This window comes from Chiloscyllium punctatum, chromosome 2, assembly GCF_047496795.1.
Source record: "Chiloscyllium punctatum isolate Juve2018m chromosome 2, sChiPun1.3, whole genome shotgun sequence".
Lineage (NCBI taxonomy): Eukaryota > Metazoa > Chordata > Chondrichthyes > Orectolobiformes > Hemiscylliidae > Chiloscyllium > Chiloscyllium punctatum.
In genome coordinates this window covers 139,483,489-139,508,449 of record NC_092740.1, presented here as the reverse complement: position 1 = coordinate 139,508,449, position 24,961 = coordinate 139,483,489, and the positions used below count along the sequence as shown (strand labels likewise).

General features: G+C 40.6%; 1 protein-coding gene across 2 annotated transcripts in view; it reads left to right on the top strand.

Moving 5' to 3' along the window:
• LOC140490787 (transmembrane protease serine 11C-like) overlaps positions 1–23,779 on the top strand; it is a 48,586-nt gene extending 24,807 nt beyond the window's left edge. For both annotated transcript variants that reach the window (XM_072589140.1, XM_072589139.1), the window contains 4 exons: positions 4,106–4,268; positions 6,162–6,424; positions 9,957–10,090; positions 21,388–23,779. In XM_072589140.1, the coding sequence (XP_072445241.1) occupies positions 4,106–4,268; positions 6,162–6,424; positions 9,957–10,090; positions 21,388–21,549 (722 nt within the window). In that variant the 3' untranslated portion in view covers positions 21,550–23,779. The remainder of the gene's footprint in view (positions 1–4,105; positions 4,269–6,161; positions 6,425–9,956; positions 10,091–21,387) is intronic.
• The last annotated feature ends 1,182 nt before the right edge of the window (positions 23,780–24,961 follow it).

The window sequence follows — 24,961 nt, the reverse complement described above, 5'->3', positions numbered from 1 at the left end:
CACACTGAATTTCATTAGCAATTTTGAGTCATTTCCACAAATAATCTATTAATGCTTAGAGTAAGAAATCTCTTGCAAGATTTAAACTCACAATTTGTTAACACCCACATGTGTCCCATCGAAATATGGCCTCATACATTGTAATTCACGTTGTAGGATAAAATATAACTTTTGTTAACTTATGCTGTGCAAACAGTCTTCCTCCAAAACAAAAAGGAGACTGACCATTATCTTATCCAAGTAAGGCTTCCTCCACGAAATATTTTCTCAGTTTGTTTAATGATCAGGTGAGGACTCTGTTCATGTAATTACATCCTTCCCAATGCCTTTTATCCGAAGCAAGGATCAACATCAGTTAGTTTTTATTTCATTCTACATTTAATAAGTAAAAAGAAGAATTTTATGCCAGCAACAAACAGCCTGTGGTATAATTTGTACCTTTTTTCTGTAAATGATGTTTAAGGGACTATTTACTGCTGGGTAGAACTCACAGAACGAAAATTAGACATTGTTTTTCTTTCCGTCATGCTGAAGAGAGCAATGACATAATTTAGTGACCATTGGCTCTTAGGTTAATTATATGAACAAGGAACAACAGAAGGTCACTTGGCCCTTCAAACCTGCTCTGCTATCCAATAAGGTCATGGCTGATCTGATTTTAACTTCAACTCCACATTCCTGCATATCCCCAATAATCTTTCATCCTTTTGATGGTCAAGAATCTATCCACCTCTGCCTTAAAAATTCCACATTCACTGCCGATAGAGGAAGGAAATTTCAAGGAAGCACAAACCTCTAGAAGAAAAATGCTTCCTCATTTCTGTTTTAAATAGGTGAAGCCTTATTTTAAATATATGACTCAGAGTTTGAGATTCTTCCATAAGAGTAAGCTTCTTTTCAACATTCACCTGGTCAAGTCCCCTGAGGATCTTATATGTGTTTTAATTGTCACCTCCGTCTCTTCTAAATGCTAGAGAATAGCCTGTATAGCCTTTCATCATAAGGCAATCCGTTCATTTCAGATAATAGTCTGTAAACCTTCTCTGAATTCCTTCCAAAGTACTAGCATTCTTTGATTAGTACTGTGACCAACACTTCACACATTGCAATAGATATGGTCACACCAATGCCCTGTATAACAGATGTATAACCTCCTTACTCTTGCACATAATTTCCCTCACAATAAAACATAGTATTCATCAACTTTCCTGATTACTTGCTGTACCTGCATATTATCCTTCTGAGATGTGTGTACTGGGATACACAAACCTTTCTGTATTTCATCCCTCTGCAACCTCTCATGTGTAGATAAAATGCTTCTTTTTTTTGCCAATTATTAATTCCCTTTTTTTAGTGGAGTCACCCATTTAACACAAGATGAGGCTTTGATTTTTCTCTTTGAGGGCCATGAGTCTTTGGAACTTACTTTGTGAAAAGTTGGTCGATGCAAAGTCCTTAATATTTTTAAGGCAGAGGTGGATAGATTCTTATGAAGCAAGGCATGAAAGGTTATCAAGGTTAGGAAGGAAGGCAGGGTTGTGTTACAATCTGATCAGCCACAATCTTATACAATTGCCGGGCAGGCTCAAGAGGGCGAATGGCTTACTGTTAATTTGTATGAACGTATGTATTTTGTATAACCAATCCTCACATTGTTAAATCTTTTCTTTATAAAATTTGAATAGAAATTCTTACTATCTATTTTTATATTTCTAGCTAGTTTTCTCTCATACTCGAATTTTTCCTTTCTTATTAATTTTTTCATCATTCTTTGCAATTTTCTTTTCTTGAACCATGGGGAATTGGATTTCTTTTTAAAAGTTAGTAGTCTTAAGGAAACTGTAATACTTTTTTGTTTAAGTGGAAGGTTCAAAACCCTATTCTTAAAGTACAAAGAAAAATACAGCACACGAACAGGCCTTTTGGCCTCCAATACCAGATATCCCAACCTAATCTAGTCCCACCTGCCAGCACCTGGCCCATATTCCTCCAAACCCTACCTATTCATATACCCATCCAGATGTATTTTGAATGCTGTAATTGTACTAGCCTCCACCACTTCCTCTGGCAGCTCATTCCATACATGTACCACCCCCTGCATGAAATATTTGCCCCTTAGATCTCTTTTATATCTTTCCCCTTTCACCCTAAACCTATGCCCTCTAGTTCTAAACTCCCACGCCCCAGGGAAAAGACTTTGTCTATTTATCCTATCCATGCCCCTCATGATTTTATAAGCTTCTATATGGTCACCCCTCAGTCTCCGATGCTCCAGGGAAAACAGCCCGAGCCTATTCAACCTCTCCCTATAGTTCAAATTCCCCAACCCTGGCAACACTCACCACCCCTTGTGTGAAAAACGTGCCTCACACATCTCTTTTAAACTCCACCTTCCCCCCCCCCCCCACTCCCCCACACCTTGAACCTGTGACCCTTAGTAATTGCCCTCTCCACCTTGGGAAAAAGCCCCATACTTTCCATTGTATCCATGCCATTCTTAGAAACTTCTTTGAGGTTGCCTCTCAACCTGCAATCCAATGAAAACAAACCCTATCTATCCAATCTTTCTTCATAGATAAAATTCCCCATACCAGGCAACATCCTGATAAACCTGTTCTGTACAGTCTCCAAAGTATCCCCATCCTTCTGGTAGTTTGGTGACCAGAACTGTATGCAATATTCCAAGTGTGGCCTAACTAATGTTCTATAAAACTGCAGCATAACTTGTCTATCCTTATACTCATTACCCCTTCTAATGAAGGCAAGTATGCCATATGCCTTTTTTTTAAACTACCTTATCTTTGTGCACTACCATCTTCAGTAATCTGTGGCCCTGCACACCCAGATTTCTCTGTATATCAATTCTTCTAAGGTTTTGCCATTCACTGTTTAATTTCCACTTGTACTTGACTTCCCAAAGTGCATCACTTCACATTTGTCTGGATTAAACTCCATCTTCTATTTTTCTGCTCATGACTCCAATTGATCTATATCCTGCTGTAGCTTCTGATAATCCTCATCATTGTCTGCAGCTCCATTAATCTTTATATCATCTGCAAACTTACTAACTAAACCAGCTACGTTTTCCTGTAGTAATTTATGTAGATCATGAACAGCAGAGGTCCCAACACTCATCATTAGTCATAACCCTCCATTCTGAAAAGCATTCTTGCACTGCTACCCTCTGTCTCCTATGACTAAACCAGCTCACCCTGATACCATGTGACCTCACCTTTTCTACCAGTCTGCCATGAGGTACCTTATCAAGGGCTTTATTGAAGTCCATATAGACAACGTCAACCACTTATCCTTCATCAATCATCTTTATCACCTCCTCAAAACCTCAATCAAGTTAATGAGCATGACATCCACCACACAAAACCATGCTGTCTGTCACTATTAAGTCCATTTACTTCTAAACACAAATGGATCTTGCCCCTGAGAATCTTTTCCAATAATTTCCCTACCACCAACATGGGACACACTGGCCTGTAATTTCCAGGATTCTCCCTGACATCTTTCTTAAAAGGTGGGACAACATTGGCTATTCTCCAGTCCTCTGAGACCTTACCTCTGGCCAAAGAGGATACAAAGATGTCTGTCAATGCTCCAGCAATTTGTTCTCTTGCCTCCCTTAATATTCTAGGATAGATCCCAACAGGACTGGGGGGGCATTATCTACCTTAATACTTTCCAAGATGAACAATATCTCTTCCTTTTTAACTGCAACTTGGCTTAGAAACTCGACACTCCCTTCCCTGAGATCAACCTCCACCAATTCCTTCCCTTTGGTGAATACCCCAACACAAAGAATTCGTTTAGGACCTCACCTACTTCTTATGGCTCCACACACAGATTCCTTCCTTTGTCCTTGAGTGAGCCAATCCTTTCCCTGGATACCCTCTTGTTTTTTATGTATGTATAAAAAGCCTTGCGAATCTCCTTAATTCTGTTTGCTAATGCCTTTACATGTCCCCTTTTAGCCCTTCTAATTCCTTGTTCAAGTTATTTGATAGATAAGCAATAGTTCAACCTACTTTTTTTCTTTTGAATTACTGTTTTGAATCAATGTATCAGACTCTAAGCATTTCTGTATGTTGCACAGCCTGTGGCTCCAGACCTGCATTCTTCAATAGGATTGTTGGTGGGACAAACTCTGTGAATGGTGAATGGCCTTGGCAGGTTAGCCTCCAAATCGGATCACATGTCTGTGGTGCCTCTATCATCTCTGACAGATGGCTCATCACTGCAGCTCACTGTTTTCAGGAGTAAGCCCATTATTGATTTTTCATTTGTACAGTTTAATAGGAGACGTGACAACTTTTGTTAACTTTTCTCTTTGAACTTTGCATTTCAAATAATACTTATACAAAGATCTGCATGAAAGCCTGCAGATTAAGCCTTCAGATTTTGACATTGAAGGTAGCAATAGAGAATGGACAAGAAATTGACTCAAGGTTTGGAAATTGCAAGTCCTTATCAGAGAAGCCATGATGGAGTGAGAGAAAAAGGAAGATCTGGGCACTACACAGACTAGTTTAGAGATGCTTACTCTTTGAAATTGAAGTGAGCTCCTTGGATTCAGAAACTCAATGCACACTGGCCTTAATTAATTAATGGTACTATATCCAGAAAGGTGATTGAGTCAGGAGAGGCTGCGTAGCAACTAGAAATTGAATTGCACAAAACGTGTGAATGCATAGAGCAATGTGCAACTAACTTGAATTTTAATGCACAAGGGAATGAATAGCATGCAAGATATCGATGAGGCTCACAATGAATTAAAAAAAACATAAATGGTTTTAGTAGACTCAGGGTTAAACTGTCCAAAATTTAAGACTGATGTCTGGAAGTCCTTGTTCACAAAAAAGATTAATTAACAAATGGGACCAGGTTTCAAGTAGGGTAATGGAAATGAATTGCTCAAGAAACTGAAGGACCATAGGATCCTTCTTGAAAGCTGAATTAAGGGGCCACACTGCCTTCCTCACTTCTCTCTATTCTCGGTAATCTAACACCATGAAATAATTACATGGAATGGAATTGTCTTAATCATTCCTTTTTCAAGCACCATTCATTGAATTATCTGATTTGTTATCTTATTAGTAGGCCATTAATGAGAGGAAGTGACACAACAGGAGGGTGTTAATTCTCTTTGCCTTGCTAGATCCACAACAAAATCATTGACATCAATTAGCACTTGGAAGGACAGTAATGCGCAAGATGTGACAAATCATGCTTATGGCCTCATGCATTGGTCATGTCATGCAGCATAAGTAAAGTTCATGATTTTGTGGGCAATCCCACATATTGTGATGCCAGAAAGTTTTATTTGGCAGTTGTATACATGAAATGGAATTGCAATACACTTGAAAATGAAGCACTATTGAGCTGTGAAGGAAGAGCAGAGGAGTGAAGCTAATTTCAAGAGACCAACACAGTTGTGATGGACCAAATGATCATCTTTTGGTCTGTAAATTTACATGTAGTTTTATAAGTCATCCTTTCCAAATGATATGCATCATGATCATTCCATCTAGTCCATATGATATCCAAGGAGATGTGAGCACCTGGAATTCATACTGTGTATTGATGTACCAGGCAGTAGAACATGACTTTGTACAATAGTGTAAAGTGGGATGTAGCAAATTGGAATTATTTCTTTCTCAATTTGTTTTTTTTTTGTTGATAATGAGATGAAAAATTAGCCATTAGTTCCCATTCAGTCTCTTTTTTGATACACCTCATTTTTGGTACAAACATTGGGATAGAATTACAGCAGATTTTCATTTTAAGACATTGTTGTCTCAAGCCTGAATTGCTTTAGTCAAGAGTTTCAGATCTAAACTCTTGGCAAAACAAGATAAACTGAAAACAAAAAATGCTGAAAATCACAGCAGGTCAGGCAGCATCTATGGAGAGAGAGCAGGCTAACATTTCAGATCCGGTGAAGAGTTATCTAGACTTGAAATGTTAGCTTATCCTTTCTCCGTGGATGCTGTCTGACCTGCTGTGGCTTCCAGCATTTTTTGTTTTCAGTACAGATTCCAGAATCTACTAATTTGCTCCTGAACTAATATAAAGTTGTGAATGCTGATGCAAGTTAATTTAATGCTTGTTGGTGCATTATTGATCATTTATTATCCCTGTTTATTTAAAAGTTCAAGAAGCAGCCCATCAATATGGACAGCGTTGATTGGAACAATTGATGTAAGAAGCGGTACTGTCCAAACTATTGAAACAATTATCATCCATCCACAGTACCGACAAACCTCAAATGACTATGACATCGCAGTGCTGAAACTTTCATCCCCTCTGATCTTTGAGGCTAACATCCAGCCAATTTGCCTTCCATCAAGTGACCATGTCTTCAATGCTGGGGACAGCTGCACAATCACAGGATGGGGGACTCTTGAATTTGAAGGTTAGTTCACAAACAATTTGATTTATTGTAAAGTTACAGATGTAACTAAATCTGTGGTTGTTGAATGTATATTAGCTTAGCGCTTGTTTATGCTCTGATTGTACAAGATACATCAAAGCATTACTTTAATGTGCTTTTTCTTCACACTGAGTGAAGACATTGGGTAAAATTGTTATCAAATGATGCATATAAACAGAAGTTCAAACTCAAAAGTATCCAAATTAGAATCATCAGGGTTAATTTACTAAATAACAAAAACAGACCCGATTGAGGCTATGTTCAGAGGGATACTAATTCTGTAATCTCATTATTGGTGATTAAACGTTTGCACTTTTTAATTACAAGTCTGACATTTTTCTCAAGGAATGAAATGAAAATTTACAAGCAATGGTACTATCTTAGCAGTCTAAATCAGCCTCCAACACAGTGATTTGGTCTAAATTACACAGCCCATGGGTATTCAATTTTTCTCGTTATGGTTGGGTATTTTTCCCAATCCGTTCATGAATGTTATAATACACTTCTGGGGCAGGTGGGACTTGAATCTAGACCTTCAGGCCCAGAGATAAAGACACTACCACGGTGCCTCAAGACACCTTGATTCAGTTGATAAACTCATCTAAGTCATTAATAAAATCAGCTTAGATATTCTCACAAAAGAGAAAGCTTATGTAATTAAATTATTCAGCTTGAATGTTAGTTTATGATAACCAAATGGATCTGCAACAAATTGTTTTGCCTGCTAGTCAACAAATCATCCTTTATCATTTTTTTTTGTCCGGTCTCAGGTGGCATCATCCACAAAAGCATCTTCCCATCCCCTCCCCTTTCAGCATTCTAAAAGTATCGTACCCTGTGAGACCCTGAGGCCACTCCTCATTCATGACTAACACTCACCCCCTCCTTTTTCCTAAGGCAGCTTCCCATGCTAGTACAAGAAGTGTAACATCTGACTTTGGTCTCCTCACTTCTTACCATCTCAGGCCACAAACACACCTTCCAATTCAAACAGTGAATGAGTCATCTTTATTTCATTCTGTATGCTGCATTTGCTCTCAAATTAAAATTTTTTCAATTTCTCAGATTTCTTCAACAGTTTGTTGATGGACAATTTCCGCATTTGAATCTGGGACAAATTTCCTGTAGTCTCTATACATTTGACAAAGTAGAGTCATTTCCATCATATTTTCGCATCCCTAGGCAACACTTGATCTTGCCCCACAACTGATTCCAAATGCAATGATTTGGTTTTGACAAACTCACTTTTTGCAAAATTTATCACCAAATTTGTGATCTATCAAATAGTGCACTAGCATGTGTTCCTGTAGAATATCAATATTTACAGCACAGTTGAGTCAGCACAAAGGGAGCTGGTGCATTCTTCTTTCATAAATTTGCATTCTGTAGAATCTGTGCAGTGTGAAAACAGGCCACTCAGCCCAACTGGTGTACACCAACCCTCTGCAGACATCCCACTTAGACCCATCCCCCTACCCTGTAACCCTACATTTCCCCATAGCTAGCGCACATAGTCTACACATCCCTCAACACGAAGGGCAATTTAGCAAAGCCAAGCCACCTAACTTGCACATCTTTGGACTGTGGGAGGAAGCTGGAAAACCTGGTGGAACCCATCAGACACAGGGAGAACGTGTCAACTTCACAAAGACAGTTGTCGGAGGGTGAAATTAAACCTGGGTCCCTGGCACCATAAGACAAGCAGTGTTATCTGCTGAGCCACAATGCTGTCCCTATTATAATGGTACATGTCACCTGGAACTAGGAAAGCAGAGATTTATTTGGCTTGATCCGTTAGTGGAACTTATCAATAACCATTGAGTAATGTGATCTTGTTAATATTGTTTGAATGTTTGACTCCATCACTGGGAGAGAATGCTACTGACAACTGAGACCTGAAATAGGATGTCAGAGAAGGAATATCCCCTTTAATCTGCTGAAATGAACAGCTGCGAAAAAATTTGTTTGGTGGTGACATCACGATGAAACTGGTGAAAATGATGGACAACTATCCATTGAGTATGGAGGCTAATGGGGTGAAAGATGAGGACATGGTTCTGGGAGGGAGGTGAAGCAGTGAGGGTAGAGGAGTGAGAAATGGATTGGATTCCATCTGAATGTTGGGATACGTTCTGGTTTCCCTTGCATTGATTCATGCCTGGACAAAGCCAAGATTTATATTATGGTGTGATCTGCCTTACACTCTGAATTGAACTGAGAAAGTTCCGTTAGGAAAACAGACAACGTGACAGTTAGTGTTGAAATTTTAATTTAGTCTGTCTGGTTAGAACCTTGGGGGATGCTTGTTAATGTTTCTAAGTTCAAAATATATAATGATTTTGTCTCCTTAAAGTTTCATCTTTAGCAGATGTGACACTATTACAACTAGGGAATAGCAACATCAGTTCCATTTTCAAGTTGTGTAAAGTTTATCAGTCAGCATTGTTTGGTGTCCATTCCCATTACCTGCAATAAACTTGTCACAAATAGCATTCAATCCAAAGATGATATCCGCTTCAATATTTCCATGTCATTCACTCAGGTAAACTTAAAAGAGCTAATAGAACTATTTCAAAGAACAGCAGGGGACTCCTTTTCTTACTGTTCTGCCAATGTGTATTGATCAACCAGCAGAACATAATTCTTAAGAAGTGGTTTGTTAATTTATCTAAATGCTGCTTCAAGGAGTTTCTGTGGGTGAATTGGATACTGAATGTCCTACATTACAGAAGTTAGTATACTTTGAGATGCTTTATTCATTGTAAAGGGCTAAAGGCACAATATAAATGCAAATTAGTGAACTTTGAGATGATTTGTAGCTCAGGTTAAGGTTCTGGATGTAGGTTTGCTCACTGGGCTGGAAGGTGCATTTTCAGACATTTTGTCACCATACTAGGTAACATCATCAATGAGCTTTCGGATGAAACTGGCTTCATCCAGAGGCTCACTGATAATGTTACCTAGTATAGTGACAAAACATCTGAAAAAGAACCTTCCAGTTCAGCGAGAAAACCTACATCCATAAATGCAAACCCTTAGGGTTAATGGCAGATGTCTTTTCCCTAGGGGGGGGGGGGGGGGGGGCGTGGGTTCAAGACAGAAGGTCACATTTTTAAAGAAAGTGGGAAAGAAATTTAAAAACTCTATGAGGGTTAATAGTTTTCACACAGACAGTGGTTCACGTGTGGAATGAACTTCCCGAAGAAGTGGTGGATGTGGGCACAATTATAACATTTAAAAGACATTTGAATAAGTGCATGAATAGGAAAGGTTTAGAGGGATATGGGCCAAGAGCTGGCAGGTGGCACTAGTTTAGTTTGGGATTATGGTCAACAAAATGTGGAACTGGAAAGGCACAGCTGGTCAGACAACATCAAAGGAGAAGCAAGGTGTGTTCAGAACAGTTCGGTTGGACTGAGGGGTCTGTTTCTGTGTTGTATGACTCGATAAAATACTTTTCAGTAAATCTTCAAAACTTAAAACACAGGGCAAAATTTTTATTTCCTTTCTCCAGGCTCACTACCACAAATCCTTCAAAAAGCAAATGTGGACATCATCGACGACAACACATGCAAGAACATCTATTCACAAGTTACTGAAAGAATGCTGTGTGCTGGCTTCTTAACAGGAGGAGTCGATTCCTGTCAGGTAACATTTAACCCAGTATTTTAAAATATTGAACAAAAAATATTCATACAGAATCAGTAGGTTTATAAATGGTGGTAGAGAGTGTAAAAGTGAGGATGCTATCCTCAACCTGGAGAGGTCACTGGCAGGACTCAGCTAAAACATTGCGTTAAATTTCATGGGGAAGAATTGAGACACAGGCACATGATGAAAAGTGGCTTCTGCACTATCAGTGTGACCTGTTTGACAATTTTACCACAGCAACCTCCGAATTGCTGGCCTGTTATTGTCCTTTTAAGGCTGGTTGACTGGATCCTCCTGTTGTCAGTGGGCAAAAAAAAAAGGATCTAGGGACTAAGTGCTAGAGAAGGAATCCCTCCAAGGAGATTATTGGGACCAGGAGGCTGCCTTCACTGCTTACAGTCCCTCTTTGCCCCAGTTAACCTTCCCCAATCCTTTTGTTCAAGCTGCCTCTGAGAGGGAGCCACATTTAGCTGGGGAAGGGAATGGAACAATAAAGGAGTCACTGGTTGGATCTTAATTATAGAAAATATCTGCCTACCTCCTCATTATATGTGACCTTTCTACATTTGGTTGTGCTGTTTGTGAATTACCTCAGTGGTAGGATGGCATCAAGGAACCAGTCCTGCATTCTACCCTACAAGTTTACTGGTGCCAGTAAAATCCTGGCCTAATTATGAGCAGGTCAAGAAGGATGACAGCCTTAGAGAGCTTATACAGGAGATTTCCGAGAATAGTAATACAAAGCAGGCGTTCACTTATGTGGTGATATTAGATCTTCTCCTTAGAACAGAAAAGTTTAAAAACATTTATTTAATGGTGGTAATCAACCTGTAATTGGTTTTGATTGTGTAAGGACCAGATGGAGTATCAATTTTTTCTGGCTACAAAGTTCCAGGAAAGTAAGGAAAGGGAGAGAGGTGGATTATTAACAAGGAAAACGTTGCAGTGGTGAGGAAAAAGGATGTTCCTGAAAGGATAAAGGATAGGGGTAATCAATAAAAGAAATGCAATTGCATTGTTTGGTGTAGATTATAGATCACCAATTAATGAGACTTTTGTAGAAAAACAAATTTGCAATGGAATTCCAGACATGAGCAAGATTAAGAGAGCCATTATGATGGAGAACATTAATTACCCAAATATAAACTGGATAGTAGCTGTGTATGGAGCAAGGATTAGGAGTTAGTAAGAGGATAGGAGCAAGAGTTCCGAAAGTGCAATCAGCAACATTTTGTACAGCAGTATGTTTCCAGTCCAAAGAGACAGAAGAAACACCTGTACTTAGTTCATGGGAATGTGTTAGACCAAATAGCTCAAGCATCGTCAGATAATATAATTTGGGAAATGAACTTGCCCAAAGGGAAAACAAGTCCAGAGTCTTTGGATGACAAAAGAGAAAAAATCAGGCAAAGAAGAAATGGTGTGCTCATGACAGACGTCGGGGGGATAATACAATCATGAACCAGGCTTAGAGGAGGATTGGAAATGAAATTGAGAAGCAAAAAGAAAGTATGAGAATAGGTAAGCAACCAACCGAAACAAGAATTCAAATGTTTTCTGTCTGTATAATCAGGCAGTCCACAGGTAGTGAACATTCTGGAGTCTGTTTGCAAGTCAATTTGTATGCAAGTTGGAGCATAATGCAGGACAATATAAAAGAGCTATTTGTAAGTGTAGGAAATATTTGTATGTCAGGTCTTTAAAATTACATCCCTGTATGGCATCGTGTTCGTAAGTACAAATGTTTGTAAATCAGACATTCATAAATCGGGGACCCCTGTAAATAGTGAAAGTTGGTAAATGGAAGAGTGGCAATAATTAGGAACCAAAAAGGGATTGTATGCTTGAGACAAGATAAAGCAGGAGGCAGTTCAGACAATTGCAGGGTTTAATACTAATAAAGAGGCAGCCTGATGAAGGGTTTATGCCGAAACATTGATTCTCTTGCTGCTCTGATGCTGCCCGACCTGCTGTGCTTTTCCAGCGCCACGTTCTCGACTCTGATCTCCAGCACCTGCAGTCCTCACTTTCTCCTAGTGTGGATAAACGGTCTGCACCTAAAGTTTGACGGAGCCAGAACTGGGTGAGATGCACAGGATGAGAAGGGTAAAAAGAAAAAAAGAAAGTGAAATTTGTAGGGGCAGTTTCCTGTCTTTCTTAAACTCAAAAGGTAGTAATAGAGGACTGGAGAATTACAAATGTTCAATGCTTGCTCAAAATAATTTGTAACATTAAACTGAAAAACCAAAGGGCTATCAATTTACTCCACAGTGGAGGAATGCTTCTAGAATTTATAATTTGAGACAAATTTATAATCACTTGGGCAAATGCAAGCTAATTATAGTAATAAATATGGATTTGTTAAAAGCAAATCATGTTTCACTAATTGCTTGAGAGCTAACAGGTTGATGAGCAATGGCATAGATTCCAGATCAGACAAGTCATGGCATCATACAGCACAGTATGATCCTTCAGTCCAACCACTCCATACCGAACATAATCCCAAACTAAACTAGTCCTGGTACATATCACTCCAAACCTTTCCTATTTATTGACTTATCCAAATGTCTTTTAAATGTTATAGTTGTACTCATATCCACCACTTCCTCAGAAAGTTCATTCCACTCGCAAACAACCTTCTGTATAAAACATTTGCCCCTCATGTCTCTTTTAAATCTCTCTCCTCCTCACCTTAAAAATGTGTCCCTAGTCTTGATATCCCACGTCCTAAGGAAAAGGCAACTATCATTAATTCTATCTATACCCCTCATTATATACCTCTATAAGGTCACCTCTCAAACTCCTATGCTCCAGTGAAAAATGTCCCAGCCTATCCAGCACTTCTTTATAACTCAAACCTTCCATACCCAGTGACATCCTGGTAAATCTCTTCTGAACCTTCTCAACCTTAATAATATCCTTCCTATAGCTGGGCGATCAGAACTGGACACAGTATTCCAGAAGAGGCTGCATCAATGTCCTGTACAACCCCAACATAACTTCCCAATACCTACACACAAAGGACTGAGCAGTGAAGGCAAACACCTTTTCAAAGAATTATGTACCTGCACCCTCACGTCCTTCTGTTCTGCAACACCACCCAAGACCATTTCATTAATTGTCTAAGCCCTACCCATATTTCTTGTACCAAATGCAATAGTCGCATTTATCCAAATTGAACTCTACCTGCTAGTTTTCTGTAAAATTAAAATAGTTTAATGATATGTGACATTACAATATAAAGGTGGGTCCTATGTCTGCAGTCACTCACTCTGTAGATAATGTACTGTCACATCAATAAGTACAGAACCCAGAATATATGTGCAGGTCTGTGATATTGTAGCATTGTAAGTAGTTAACATTGTTAATAAATTTCAAGACATTTGAATCAACAGGTATCTAGTCTTCATGGTACGCTAAACATTGCAACCGCAAAGCGCATTATAATAGCAGATGGGCATGAAATGCTAACAGTGGCAGCTAGTTAATGAGAGTGAATGGATGCTAAAGGCTGTGAGGGTGACAGCAGCATGGTAATTGTGAAGCATTCTTTTCCATTACTCATCATCATCTCCTCAAATTCAAAGATGAAGTTAATAACCAAGACTAAAGCACAGAACTGTAGCACAGTGATTCTGTCTCTCTATACCTCTTGAAAAAATGCTGAAAGGACTTCTCAGATTAGAAAAGCAATCCTGGAACAGAACATAACTTAAAACACTAGAAAAGGAATGAGTGGATAGGTTGAGAAGGCAGTACTTGTGCTTAAAATAAGCAAAATTCTATTAGTAGTACACAAAATCCATTCACTCTAAAGTCAGGCCTCAAGCAATGAAGCTCCACCTTCTCGATGATGTTGTTTTGTAACACGGAATCCAAGTTTAGTCTCACCAAACACAACAGTGCCCACTATTTCTTGAGAAAGGCAAGCTATACTCTGCAGGAGGACATTGAGCTAAAATGTGTAAGAAATCCAATCAGCCAGTGAAATACCAAGTACAACACAATTCACCACAGCAAGAAGAAATAACCAAGGAAATAACATGACAACAATATAACCTTCCAAAGTTCCATTCATGACACACAAGGATGTCAACAATGTCCAATAGGTAACTGTACCATCACTGACTATAGACCTCAGTCAGGGAATAAACGTGACCAATTTGACACACGACATTAGACACCATAGAAATGCCAACCAAGTAATTCACACCAAAAGGAATGATATACATGGAATGCCAATATTGAGACTGGTGCCCATATAAATTGGCCACTCCAATCCTGACCTCATTATAACCTTGATCTAAGCATGGGCATAGAGCTGAACTCTGGAGCTGCGGTGGAAGTGACCATCTTCGAAATCAAGGCAACCTTTAACTGAATGTGCCATCAAGGAACCTTAGCAAAACTAGAATTGGGACAATATTCTCCACTGATTGGAGTCCTGTCTGGACAAAGGAAGGCAATTGTGTTTGTTGAAAGTCAATCATCAAAGCTGCAGGAGTTCCTCAGATTAGATATTTTTCTAATCAATCTGTGATAATCAGAAATAATATTATACACAATTGGAGCAGGTGGGATTTGAACAAAGGGTTCCTGGCTCAAAGGTCAGGACATTACCACTGCACTAGGACAGCCAACAATTTATTCAGAGCCTCTTTGAGCTGTAAGGCTCCTTCTGAGGTCTGAACTCAGGATCTTCTGATTACAAGGTATGCATTTTAACCAACTAAGCCACCTAGTTCCTCAGAGTAGTGTCCTAGACCCAAATATGTCCAGCTGCTTCATTTGTGATATTTTTCCCTCCCACTTAAGGTCAGCAATGGGCTGATAATGGAACAATGCTTAACATCATTCATGTCTCCTCCAACATCAATTGGAACACCAAAGACTTCATAGCACAATCCTGAGTCCATACATCATCTGAGACCAATTTGAAACTATTGGCAATTTTAAACGTGATGTAGTGTTACATTTGAAAGATAATGCCCAACCCAGCATCCTCGTACAAAATTCATATTCCAGACGAGCTTGAACTAACCTTGGATGCTGTGGCACAAAACAACATAATCTGGAAAGTGGAGCATCATGATGAAAGGTGCAGGTCTGCTTTGTCTGTTTTTAAGGAAAGGTGGCATTATTTGTGTATTGTTAGATCCAAGGTGACGAAAGGGATGCCCACCCCAGACTCAGACCCTTATCGCAACTTTTCAGGTGTCAAACCTCTTTTTCTAGACTAAGTACCAAGGACGGGTATTGCTCCATACATCTTTACAGAATCACAGGAACTGACAACTTCTGGAATACCTTGGGCAAGATATTGTTTCCTCAAGTTACAATTTGAATGTTACAGCCAGGACGTAACATATTGTGATGTAACCCTGTGGAATAGAGACATAGAGTTATAGAGATGTATAGCACAGAAACAGACCCTTCCATCCAGGCTGACCAGATATCCCAATCCAATATAGTCTCACCTGCCAACACCCGGCCCATATCCCTCCAAACCCTTCCTATTCATATACCCATCAAGATGCTTTTTAATCTATATCTTTTAATGTTATTTATTGTATGTTTCAGTTTCTGTTTTTTCAAATTAGTAACTGGTGGGATTTCTTAGTGTCTGAAATCAATAATTAATTTATAAAAATTTCTGTAGCCATTGTGTTTTTTTTAGGACTTTTTTGGGCCTGACTTTAAAATGAATGAATTTTGTTCACCACTTTTGCTTATTGTTAAGCACAGGTGCTGTCATATTAACCTCTCCACACACACTTATCTTCTCTACCATCCTTTCTGAGCTGCTTCTGGTTGTGAAGGAAGGTCACTGGACTCTAAATGTTAATTCTGCTTTCTCTCCACTGATGCTGCTAGAACTGCTGAGTTGCTCCAGCAATTTGCTTGTGTTTGTTTTTGCTCATTTTACATTGTTTCGCAACAAAGGAAATATTGGGGCTGCAAAGTTTATTTGAGAATTATGGAGGTTGTTTTATTTTAAACATAAAATGTAGATGGCAAGAATTATGGGTTTCAGCTCTGTGAATTCTCTGACGGCTGTGCAGACTGATGCTCCTGACAAAGGAAGAATATGTAGTGAACTAGGTTACGTTAGATCAGGACTTAGTCCCAGACCAGAAGCATTGGGAAAAAACCCTGAAGAGGTTGTGTACAGTTAAGCCAATATGTGACAGCTCCAGGAAGAAGCTACCTGCAATTTCAGTCTGAAAGGTGAAGTCACAAGTGACTTAATTTGAGGAACCTCAGCCCTTGACCTTGTCCAACAGGTATGAGATTTTTGCTCCCTGTACGGATGAGGGAAAGGGCTGTGGACAGGATGAGCCAGCTGACTACAGCACCATGGTGCAGAAGGCCATTCAAGAGGGGGGATCAAAAAGACAAGTAGTTGTTATAGGGGATTCTATAATTAGGGGGACAGATAGTATCCTTTGCGAGCCGCATTGGGAGTCCCGTATGGTGTGTTACCTACTCGGTGCCAGGGTGCAGGACATCTCCGACCGGCTTGAAAGGATATTGGAGCAGGAGGGAGAAGATCCAGTTGTTGTGATCCATGTTGGCACTAACAACATAGGCAAGGCTAGGGTGGAGGACCTGTTTGGGGAGCATCAAGCACTAGGAAGGAAATTGAAGAACAGGTCCTCGAGGATCATAATCTCTGGATTACTGCCTGAGCCACATGCTTACTGGCATAGGGATAAGAAAATTTGGGAAGTAAACGTGTGGCTAAGAGATTGGTGTGGGAAAGAGGGATTCCATTTCATGGGACATTGGCATCAGTTTTGTAACTGGGAGGGATCTGTACCAATGGGACGGCCTCCACCTGAACCGATCTGGAACCAGTGTTCTAGCGAAAAGGATAAATAAAGTGGTCAGTAGGACTTTAAACATGTGAGTTGGGGGGAACAGAAAGAGAAAGCGACAGAGTGTATGGAGTCAAGTAGAAAGATAAGCAGCAGGTTAGCATGTGTGCAGGGTTTAAGTTCAAGACAGACTAGGAATGAAGCAAAAAGGAATGATAAATTAGGACATATCACTAGAGATGTTGGAAATCATGAGGATAAGAAAATTAGCATTCAGGCGCTTTACCTGAATGCTTATGGTATTCGTAACAAGGTAGATGAATTTACGGCGCAATCATCGTGAATGATTATAATGTGGTAGGGATCACAAAGATGTGGTTGCAGAGGGTACAAGATTGATGGTTAAACATCCGAGAATTTATGACTTATCAAAAAGACAGGGAGGTGGGTTTAGGAGGTTAGTTAAAAATGAGATTAAATCTATGGCACTGAATGACATAGGGTCAAGATGATGTGGAGTCTGTGTGAGTGGAGTTGAGGAACCACAAAGGCAAAAAACCCATAATGGGAGTTGTGTACAGACCTCCCAGCAGTGGTCAGGATCAGGGGTGCAAGATGTACCAGGAAATGGATAGGGCATATCAGAAAGGCAAGGTCACGGTGATCATGGGGGACTTCAATATGCAAATGGACTGGGTGAATAATGTGGCTGGTGGATCCAAAGAAAGGGAATTTATGGAATGCTTTCAGGATGACATTTTGGAACAGCTTGTGATGGAGCCCACAAGGGAGCAGATTATTCTGAACTTAGTGCAATGTAATGAGCCAGACTTTATAAAGATCTTAAAGTAAGGGAACACTTAGGAGGCAGCAATCATAACATGGTAGAGTTCAGTCTGCAATTTGAAAGAGAGAAGGCAAAATCGGATGTAATGGTGTTACAGTTAAATAAAAGTAATTACAGGGACATGAGAGAGGAACTGATGAAAATCGACTGGAAGCAGAGCCTAGTGAGGAAGACAGCAAAACAACAAAGTTTCTGGGTGTAATTGAAGTCACAGAACAGAGATTCATCCCAAAGAAGAGAGGGGAGGGGTTAGACAACCATGGCTGACAAAGGAAGTCAGGAAATGTATCAAAGAGAAAGAGAGAACCTATAAAGTGGCCAAGAGCACTGGGAAATCAGAAGATTGGGAAGACTACAAAAACAAACAGAGGATAACAAAAAGAGAAATAAGGAAGGAGAGGATCAAAAATGAAGGTAGGCTAGCCAGTAATATTAGAAATGATAGTAAAAGTTTCTTTCAATACATTAGCAGCAAACGAGAGGCAAAAGTGGACATTGGGCCACTCTAAATTGATGCAGAAAGGCTAGTGCTGAGAGATAAGCAAATAGTTGAAGAACTTAATAAGTACTTTGTATCAATCTTCACAGTGGAAGACATGAGTAATATCCCAACAATGAAGGAAAGTCAGGGGTAGAGTTGAATATGGTAGCCATTACAAAAGAAAAAGTGCTAGAAAAGCTAACAGGTCTAAAAATTGATAAATCTCCTGGCCCCGATGGACTACATCCTAGAGTTCTGAGGGAGGTGGCGAGCTAATAGCGGATGCATTTGTTGTGATCTTTCAAGTCACTGGAGTCAGGAAAAGTCCCAGATGATTGGAAAATCACTGTTGTAACCCCTTTGTTCAAGAAAGGATCAAGACAAAAGATGAAAAATTATAGGTCAAATAGCCGAACCTTGGTTGTTGGTAAAATTCTAGAATCCATCGTTAAGGATGAGATTTCTAAATTCTTGGAAGTGCAGGTTCAGATTAGAACAAGTCAACATGGATCTAGTAAGGGGAAGTCATGCCTGACAGACTTGTTAGAACTTTTTGAAGAGGAAACAAGTAGATTAGATAAGGGAAACCCAGTGGATGTTATCTATCTAGACTTCCAAAAGGCCATCGATAAGGTGCTTCATGGGAGGCTGCTGAGTAAGGTGAGAGCACATGGTGTTCGAGGTGAGCTATTGGCATGGATTGAGGATTGGCTGTCTGACAGAAAGCAGAGAGTTGGATAAAAGGTTCTTTTTCGGAATGGCAGCCGGTGACAAGTGGTGAACGGCAGGATTCAGTGTTGGGGCCGCAGTTGTTCACTTTATATATTAATGAGTTGGATGGAGGGACTGGGGGAAGCCTAGCAAAGTTTGCTGATGATACAAAGTTAGGTGGACAGGCAGGTAGTACTGAGGAGGTGGGGAGGCTGCAGAAAGATTTAGACAGTTTAGGTGAGTGGTCCAGGAAATGGCTGATGAAATTCAACATGAACAAATGTGGGTCTTGCACTTAGAAAAAAAAAATAGGGATGGATTATTTTCTAAATGGTAAGAAAATTCATAAAGCCAAAGTACAAAGGGATCTGGGAGTGCTACTCTAGGAGTTTGAGTCCGTGATTAAGAAAGAGAATGCAATTTTGTCATTTATCTCACGAAGGTTGGAATATAAAAGCAGTGATATGCTTCCAAGACTTTATAAAACTCCAGTTCAGTCCCATTTAAAATACTGTGTCCAATTTTGGGCCCCACACCTCAGGAAGGTTCACACAGATGAATCCTGGAATGGTAAACCTAACATATGATGAACAGCTGAGGATCCTGGGATTGTAGTCATTAGAGTTTAGAAGGTTGAGGGGAGATCTAATAGAAACTTACAAGATAACGCATAGCTTAGAAAGGGTGGACACGAGGAAGCTGTTTCCATTAGGCAAGGAGACTAGGACCCGTGGGCACAGACTTAGAATTAGAGGGAGTCAATTTAGAACAGAAATGAGGAGACATTTCTTCAGCCAGAGAATGGTGGGCCTGTGGAATTCATTGCCACAGAGCGCAGTGGAGGTCAGGAGGTTAAATGTCTTCAAGGCAGAGATTGATAAATTCTCGATCTCATATAGAATTAAGGAATACGAGGAGAGTGCAGGTAAGTGGAGTTGAAATACCCATCAGCCATGATTACATGGCGGAGTGGACTCGATGGGCCAAATGGCCTTACTTCCACTCCTACATCTTCTGGTCTTATGGTCTTAAACCCATCAAGGTGTTGGATCCAGACACGCTGGCATAAATATTGTATGATTGTGTTTGGGTAATGTACTAGGCTGTGTTTTGGTCACTATACATTTGATTTATTCTAGTCATGTGTACCAAAGCACAGCAAAAACCTTTGCTTTTTGAGCAGTACAGGTAGATCATGGCAAACAAGGACATACAGTTCATAGGGTGCTTAGACAGGGTGAAGCATATAGGTAATACTGCACAGCAGATCCATAAAGCATAACCAACAGACAGTTCATTCGCCAGTCTAATAATGGCCAAGAAGAAGCTGTTCCAGAACTTGTTGGTGCATGTGTTCAGCTGTTCTATTTCATTTCAATATATAGAAGGGTGATTTGGAATTAATGAGACACTATATCAACTATTTGTTTGAAAAAAATCATTACATTTGTAACATAAGTAGATGCTTTGGTTTATTTTATTTTGTTTTCATTTCCTTAGTTAATAAACTTCTGTTTAATTGTTGAAGCAAAATCTGCAGCATTGCATGCTTATATTTCAGCAAGAGGACACTAATGCTGGGAGAGTGAATAGGGTCATTGATAATCTTCCTACCTAACTGCATTCCACCAGAGGGATGAGAATGCACTGACCTGGGTAGCAACCTTAGAGCAGATTGTTACGGCCGGATACTGGAGCCTCCTCTGCTAGTTTTCCAGAAAGAGAACTTGCGTTAATGCACCACCCCACTCAGTAGGGCCTCCAGACCCCAGCCTGCAAAGTGCAGCGTCACACTTCCCTTGTTTCCTACATTCAGGGTGAATTTCGGGAATTGTGCAGGACAGCTCCAGACTCATACTGCTTGCCTGTGTGCACAATGGCCTTTTAAAGATGGCAGGAAAAGGATTCTGGTCAATTCCAGATACTCCATCAGTTGTTCTGGGTGTGTGTTAAAATGGGGCTAGAATTGGATGAGAGGAATACGGGTGAGTACGTACATAATGAGAAGAGTTTGGTAGGATACGGTGAGAGATCACATGAGGCCTCATGACACAAAACCTTCTGAAAAGCTCAATGAGACTACCACATTGGCAAATGATCATTAGGTATAGGAACTGGAGTTGGCCATTCAACCTTAAGGCCTGCTCCACCAGTCAGTAGGAATATGGCTGATCAGATATTTCCCATGTCCTCTTTCCTGCATTTCTTCACAACCTTTGATTCCTTTACTGGTCAAGAATTTATCTATTTCACCTTTAAAGATACACAAGCTCTGCCCAAATAGCTCTCAGCGGTAGGTAGTTCCAAAGACTCTCAAACCTCTGAGAGAAGACATTTCTCCTCATCACAGTCTTAACATGGCTCCCCTTAATTCTGAAACCATGCCCTCTGCCAATAATCTATATGCAATATTGATTTTGTTTTGTTTTTATCCCAGGGTGATTCTGGAGGTCCATTAGCCTGTATGCAACCTGATGGAAAGTGGTTTCTTGCTGGAATCGTGAGCTTTGGTTTTCAATGTGCCAGACCTGGTTTCCCAGGAGTCTATGCCCGGGTAACAGCTCTGCGAGACTGGGTGCAGGAGCAGACTGGAGTATAAATGGTTCCAATGAGAATGGTCCAATTTGTACTGTTCCTGGATTAATGAACATTCTCCATTCATGAATTATAAGTTGATTCCTATTCACTATTTATTATTGTGCAGTGATGCTCCACTGCTGCATTATCAGAAAACAATGTGATTTTACTTTTTAGACCTGTGTTTTCAAATTTGGATGGGATTTTACCGCGACTGAGAGGAATGGGGGAGCAGGAAAAGTCATGAAAAGTTGTATCAGGAGGGCTTCCCAACACAATCTACAGCCAGGGAAAACTCCCAGTGGCAGGACCAGCTGGACTGTGCACGGGACCAGCTGGACCGTGTGTGGCTAGCCAATTTAAATTCATACAGGCACGATTAAAGCACATTCTAGGAGGAGCAGCCACCCCAAACACACAAAGGAAGTCTGCAACGGGTAAGTTTCATGAAGGCATCCTCCATGCAATGTCCCAGAGGATCATCAGAGCTGGAGGTTGGGGTGTTTTGGTCACAAGCAACAAATATGTCCGCCCAGCTCAAATCAACCATCCGGCAGAGCATGCCTGTTAATCTCATCAGAATTTTAACTTAAACCTTACCTTTCCAAAGCCTGAACAATGCCCACTTTGCCAAGTGAGCTCAGACCTAGCCAGCAGGAATGAGAAGCTGCCCTTATGAATGACGTGTCTGGGGGAGCCAAACAGGAGGCTGCCTCCTGGAAAGAGTCTGAGCCAAGCTTTCTGTTAGCTCGTGCAGGGCTCTGGATCCATGCCCAACCCATCCTGACAGCTGGGTGAGGGTCCAAAATCCCATGGCAAAATCCTGCCTGTTACTTTTGAGTGATGTGAAAACGTGTCAGTGAGGCATTCATAACCCCAATAATCTTTTTCACAAGTAGCCATTTTTGCTCATAGTCTTCAATTCCTGGGCTTTTTGTTTTTGTGGATATTACTAAATTGGAGAATGAGATTACGTTTAAAATGAGCTCTAAATCAACAAATGATATTTGAGAGTGACATTTCTCAGCCCTCGTGATTAGTTTGTGTTCATCTTGTGCACTCCCCAACTCCTTCGCCACAAAGTTTAGTGGCTGAACCTTCAGCTGCCTGGGGCACTAACTACAGAACTCCCACCCCGAACGAAGGATGTTCAGAACATTTAAATGCAACTCAACAGTTGTCGTCCTCAACCTTTGCCAAAGTGTATGTCACCATTATGGGTTAGAGTTTGTAATCTCCCACCAGTGGACGTGAATACAGAATGGAGTGAGGGGCATGTTAAATCCAGCATGTGACCTGTCCCTGCCTACCCACCCACCTTGATTTTAACAGCGACAGAGATGGTACTGGGTACCCTGCTGTCCAACAGTGAGCCACCACAGGCCCTTCACTGGGGAACCAATACCCACTCAATAGCTTCATCCTGCCACCATGGAGATTGAACCAGCAGCTTTTCCTGCATATAGGCTCATGGGGCACGGGAAGGAGGTCCATCCTTAACGTGTTCCCCAGGGCTCATCAAGCCAGCCCTCCTCAGGAGACAACACTCCACTCACCCTGCTCGCATCCCTCTGACTTCCTGTCACTTCATTATGTCCTTTCAAACACTGGTTTAGAAAGTTTTGATCTGTTCCCACCTTCCAACTTTAACAGTTAATTTGTTGCACGATGCCTGTTCTTCCATCAAGATCGCATGCCTCAGAGAACTAAACATGCCAATGTCTAATCCAATTCATTCTGCTGCAAATGGCTGGTGAGCTGACCTTCCTTCCCTCCTCCTGTTGCACTGCCTGCACCTTTTAAGTATACAGGTCGTTCTGCTATAACGCGCGTTTCATTAACGTGAGAAAGCTGTAACGTGATTGACAAATTCGGGACACTGTTTCTAAAGCACAAACTTTTAAAACATGTGTTGGCTGTAACGTGATTACATCGCCAATGCTTTAAGCACTGTTCCTAAAGTACAATTTCTCTGTAATGTAGGGTTGCACAAGAACGTAACCATTGTGTCATAGGAGAACTACCTGTAAAGCAAAAGTTAACAGAAACAGAAATTGATGGAAAAACTCATCAGGTCTGGTAGCATATGTGCAAAGAAAGCAGAGTTATCTTTTCAAGTCCAGTGACTCTTCATCAGAATCACTTTGAATCTCAGGGAAACTTGCACAGTACTCTTGTAGTTATTTTATCACTGCTCTCAATGGTATGTAAAAATGCAAGAAAAATAATATTATCTATGAATAAAAAGATACGGTGGCAATATGCAAAATCAATTAATCATTACTGTCTTTAATGATGGTGTTAGTAAGTTGAATTAACTTCATTGTAAAAAAACGAACAGATTTTCAAGAATAGACTGAATAAAAAACAAATGTGAAAATAAGCAAAACCGCAGTTAGGCGGTAGTGAAAAATATTAAACAGGAGTGTCAGAGGTTCTGTTCACTCTGAGAGCTGGCTCTGAGAGAGCTGGATCAGTGTCAGGGACTTTCCATCTGGGTCAGGGACTGACTCTGACTGGGCGGGCGTGCCACAACACAATAAACAGGTCCCGGCAGCGGGCCATGGAGGGGGTCATTAGGGCCGACTGCCTGCCCCTCTTCCGCGGTTACGTTAGAACCTGGGTGTCTCTGGAAAAGGAGCATGTGGTATCCACCGACACCCTGGAGTTGTTTAGGGAGAGATGGGCGCTGCAGGGAGTGGAGTGGATTATTTCCCCCTCCAACTCTATTTTGATTTAATCCCTACCCTCCCCTTCACTGTTTTGATCACGCAGCATTGCCCTTTGATGTGAAGGGCAGTGCTTGTCACTGGCCACTCGGGTGTTTCTTTTCTTCCTGGTGGTGGAAATTGAATAAAGATTTGTACACCTTGTGTCTTTCACTGTGTCTCACACCTGCACAAAAGAAAAAAAGAACAGGAGTGTCAGACATCCTGTTCACTCTGAGAGGTGAGCTGGATAAGTGTCAAGAGCTCTCCATATAAATGAACCGTGACTTGGTAATGGGGTACTGGCCTCTTTGGAGTTATTTTACTAGGCTGAGGGATAATTACCCCACAGACCTATGGGAAATCTCCTGCTCTTGTTTGAAATACCAAGAAATATTTAAAATGTATTGGAAACAGCTGATGGGATCTTGGTTTATTATCACATCTGAATGACGATTCTTCATAGTTAAGCATTCACAATGTTTCACTTTGTGAATAAAAAAAAACACAAATGTGTAGGATTCGAGTGTATTATTTCCCCCTCCAACTCTAGTTTGATTTAATCCCTCCCCTCCCCTTCACTGTTTGATCATGCAGTATTGCCCTTTGATGTGAAGGATACTGCTTGTCACTGGTCACTTCTTTTTCCCTGGTGGTGGAAATTGAATAAAGATTTGTACGCCTTGTGTCTTTCACTGTGTCTTACACCTGCACACACACAACATG